At 38.4% G+C, this 4,413-nt stretch overlaps 1 protein-coding gene across 1 annotated transcript; it reads right to left on the bottom strand.

Moving 5' to 3' along the window:
* Positions 1-314: 314 nt before the first annotated feature.
* On the bottom strand, positions 315-3,086 carry LOC118439214. Its single transcript, XM_035860321.1, has 3 exons — positions 2,921-3,086; positions 1,432-2,027; positions 315-1,032 (listed from the first exon to the last, which is right to left on the bottom strand). Exons 1-3 carry the CDS (start codon positions 2,951-2,953, stop codon positions 390-392), a joined length of 1,272 nt encoding a protein of 423 aa, XP_035716214.1. The 5' UTR covers positions 2,954-3,086; the 3' UTR covers positions 315-389.
* Positions 3,087-4,413: the final 1,327 nt, after the last annotated feature.

Raw genomic sequence — 4,413 nt, 5'->3', positions numbered from 1 at the left:
CCCTTATCTGGGTTTCTGACTCGCTTTGCAACTTTTCACTTAATGTGTGCCTCATGCAAAGCTCGCTTATGCAAACATACTATTTAAATTACATAAATGAATTCAACCGAAAGGTAAGCTATACAAAATTAGCGTTTTTTGCACTTCTCAAAATGTAGAAATATTTAATATGAAAATTTCAGATTTTACGATTTTGGTCTTGCAAAAAGTCCGATTACTCTAACTGTTAGAGTCTAACACAAACAAGTTAGTTATAATTTTTAAATACTATTTCATGGAAATAATTAATAATACGATTACTCTGATTTAAACAATTTACGTATGTATAATTAGGAAATATTATTGGTTTGGACATGGAAGTATGTAATTAATTACTAATTAATCCTAAGTTATGGGCTACACTTCTTAATTAACTGAACGTACTCATTACCCGCGTTCGGAAAAAGGCGTGGAAGTCTGGTATACTTATCGGATATCTTCCCCTCCCTTAATCTTGCTTTCGTATCGTGTTCCTCAAACTCAAAATATTTTACAGTCTTACAAACGTAGGCCGGATTTCGAAAATCGTACGGAAACCAGGCTTTAAAACAGGTCGCTGACCACGTCCCACATGATCCACATTGGAAACTTTCCAATTTTGGGAAATGGTATCGGTAGTCGATCCCACCGTAATAATTTTTCGCCAGAATTAGTCCCACCTGTCGGCCCGGGGTGGCCGTGGAGAAGGCGGGTTTTACAAAGTAAATCTCGACGTCGCCATGCTGCATGGAAAATGAAAATTTTTTCAAGGCAGGAAACCTCGGGAATAGAAGGAATCCTGCAAATTGGGCGTGAATCTGGAGACTGAGCACCCTCAAGGTGGAGGCGTGGCGAAAGAGGAGGATGTACAAGTCGGACATGGCTCGATCCGGGGATAGGATCGAGTTTATGGTTAGTTTGGAAAGGTGACCGGTGGGGAGTTGGAGTAAAGGGTGTAACTCGTCCTGAGTCAGGGGGGCCGAGCTGCAGGGAAGAGTTAGCTGGGTGATGATGCTAAAATAAATAAAATTCCAAAATTAAGGAGTGATTATGATTGGATTTTTGCCCCTCGTCCTCGTATTTGATTCTTTTGCTCCAAAATGAGGGGAGAGGGGTAAAAATCTGAGGATTTTGTGAGGAGAGGGGAGGGCGAGGACTACACAAATTGAGGGGATTTGATAAAAAGTCCCAACTCTGGTTGGCAAGATATAGGAGCCATCCATATATTACGTCATTAAAAAGCACCCACCCACCCAACCTACATGTACATTAAGGGATGGGGAATTTTTACGTGGGAAGGGTTAAAAGAAAAAAATTGTTTAATAAACCGGGACATTTTATCAAAACGTGGACATTTTCGGGACAGATTTTGAAAAACGGGGATGTCCCAGTCACCCAATTAGTGACTTTTACCTTGCGTTGATGGAATCTTTGCTGGAAAATAGGACACGGAGTAGATTCCCAGAAACGGTTAGATTCTTCAAGGCCGGGAATGCTGTCAGAATTCCGGTAAAAAATGTATCATTTTCGCTTTTATCCTCCCCTTCGGCCGGGTTCGGTCTCGAGAGGGATAGTCGCGTCACTTTGGGAAATTTGTGACTCCACGGCGATTCCTCCATGGAAACTTTGAAGGGGTCAAAATCCATGGATAGCTCTTCTAACATTTCCCTTGAGCCGAATAGAATTCCCAGGAACAAATCCAGCTCGGCTTGACCCCCGATTCGGATCGGATTTAGAGAAAGTCTCCGGAATTGGAGGGTTTTCAGGAATAAGGCGTAATTAATATTTTGAGCCGGGTCCGAATCCGAACCGAATTTGATCGAGACGTTGTGCAACTGGTAGAAGGACATGGTTTCAGTGAAGTGATGGCGGGAGAGTTCCTGACAGGTTAGGTAGAGTGTGGAACGTTTTCGGAATTCGGGTAACACCCCTGAATTCCAAGCGGTGTCGACCAGTCGGCAAGATAAGAGGTCGGAAACTGGGAGAAATTTGGAAATGCGGTGGACCACCTGGACAAAGTAAAAGTATTTTATGTGTTATAAAATCTCCTTAGGGCTGTACAAATGTTACGGCATCGAAAATTTTCGATTTTAGCATTCACCTGCCCTCCGTGTACATAATGGGATAGGGAATGTTAACATGGGAAAGATATATAGGAAAACCTAAACCACCCACCTAAACTAAAATGATGACGTAATACATGAACTTTCTCAAAGGTGAGGGGAATCGACAAATATGACTTTGCAAATCTACTAATAGATCTATTCTTGAAATTTTTTCCGTGGATTTTTGAACTTTCTCTGGATGGAAAAGGTAATGATGAGTTTCCGAAATAAGAACTTGTCCAATTGCTAAGATAAATTTGTGTAAAAAAATCCCATGCATACCAAAAAAATTCTCGACACCAAGGAAATTTAGCAAAACTTGACGCTTATAGGCACAGCCACTGGGTGGGCATTGCCCACCCTGGAAAATACGTAAGCAAATGCAAATGCCCACCCTCAATTATTCCCATATTCTTCTAGGTTTTAACTTGGTTGAACTGTTTAAATTTAGAAATATATCGAAATTTAGGTTATTCTCCCAGTGTAAGTTTTTTTGCAGTTCTAGTAATGCCTTACCACTACCTAAACTGACTGTGCCTACATGTTTTTGAATTTCGTAATGATTATTCTTCAATTTTTCGCAAGGTGGTATTTTTTTTACACAATTTAGCGTAAATCTTTTCCCACAATATTCATTGCAAGCACAAAAATCACCTTATTAAACTCGACTTAAAAACCGTGATAACCGTAGTATTAGAAATTATCTTCCAAATATATATAATGCAATTTGGAATTTTAAAATTAAAATAAATAAATTACAGTTTTTAATTTAAATTAAAAATTGAATATTTACATACGTCTCTGTTTAATGCTGGCGTCAACTCGGCCATTTTTAAGTGGAGTCGAAATGGAAATTTTGTCGGCCAGCCGGAACCTCTCCTGTTTTTTTAAAAAATACACTAATGATTCCTAGTTTTTAGAAAATTAATTAAAATACTTAATTGAATGACACCCACCACGTGGTTATTATAAAGCAAGTGTGTACACTAGAGGTGAGCTGGATATCCATTTTTTTGGATTATCTGTGGCCGATCCGATCCAACTGGATTTGGATGGATCGGATCTGAAAATTTTTGGGCCAAACGGATTTGGACGAATCGGATCTGAAAATTTTTGGGTGGGTCGGATTTGGATGGGTTGGATAAAATTTCGTCACCACGTCACATCATGGATTCTTGAAAAATATATTATGAATATATTTATCAAGAATCCGATGCTGTTCAAAACACTAAATGGGTCATTGTTATTTTTGGTGTGGTACACACAAATAAATTGAGACTCCCAATCACATTTATCCCTAACCTATGGTTTGACTTTTTTAAACGAAAGGCTTGCCTGCCATAAGCTTTGCATGTATAAAAGCTCGTTTTAAAATTCAAAGGTTGAATTTCAAACCATATAGGCGAACTGGATAATTTTTTTGGATAATCCATGGCCCGATCCGATCCAACTGGATTTGGATGGATCGGATCTGAAAATTTTTGGGCTAAATGGATTTGGATGGATCGGATCTGAAAATTTTTGGGCTAAACGGATTTGGATGGATCGGATCTGATTTTTTTGGGCCAATTGGATTTGGATGGATCGGATCTGAAAATGTTTGGGCCAAGCGGATTTGGATGGATTGGATCTCAAAAAAAGTCGATCCAGCTCACCTCTAGTGTACACTTACAAAGTTGCTGGAATACACAAGTCGAGCTGCTCACATTTTAGTCTTCCCTTTCCCTCTCTGCATTTTTCCTCTTTGTTCTTCTACGGGAAACGCTATGGTTTAATATCATGCAAAGTTATTTTTAAAAAACTCTTAAATTTGTAACTTTGCAAATTAATTCGAGCTGGCATGTTGTAATTGACACATAAATTTGCGAATTGAAGAGAGAAACATGGCAAAGGTGGAAAGCTTTTTTAAATTTCACTTAAGGAAATTATGCGTCTGAAATTTACCAAATACATACTAAAATACAGGGTGGTTTAAATGTCACGCTACAATGGAAAATTTTTCAATGGAAAAGAATAATAAATTTCCATTAGTTATCAAAATGTTGTCTCTAAAATTCAACATTTGGGAAATTTGTCACCAGTCTTCCATCAGTTTTGGTAATAATTATTCAGAATCTCAATCCCAAATCTTGTAACTACTACAGATTTAGGGACTTTACTCGTTGAAAAATTTCCCATCGTAGCGTGACATTTAACCCTGCCCCCCCCCTGTATACGTAATAATTTCAAAAATTCCAAAACCAAACTTACGTACCTAACTCTATCATAATTATGCACATTGTACGCACAT

This window comes from Folsomia candida, unplaced genomic scaffold, assembly GCF_002217175.1.
Source record: "Folsomia candida strain VU population unplaced genomic scaffold, ASM221717v1 Fcan01_Sc032, whole genome shotgun sequence".
NCBI classification, from domain to species: Eukaryota; Metazoa; Arthropoda; class Collembola; order Entomobryomorpha; family Isotomidae; genus Folsomia; species Folsomia candida.
Note: the sequence above shows the minus strand (reverse complement) of the source record. Positions and strands in the feature narration are given on the sequence as shown.

What these genes read in the sequence shown, in the direction of transcription:
- LOC118439214 (XM_035860321.1), bottom strand. Translation starts at nt 2,953, where the DNA reads ATGGCCGAGTTGACGCCAGCATTAAACAGAGAC. An exon ending in CGCCAGCATTAAACAGAGAC is followed by an intron (nt 2,028 to 2,920) that starts GTATGTAAATAT and finishes TACTTTGTCCAG; the next exon opens with GTGGTCCACCGCATTTCCAA. An exon ending in AAAGATTCCATCAACGCAAG is followed by an intron (nt 1,033 to 1,431) that starts GTAAAAGTCACT and finishes TATTTATTTTAG; the next exon opens with CATCATCACCCAGCTAACTC.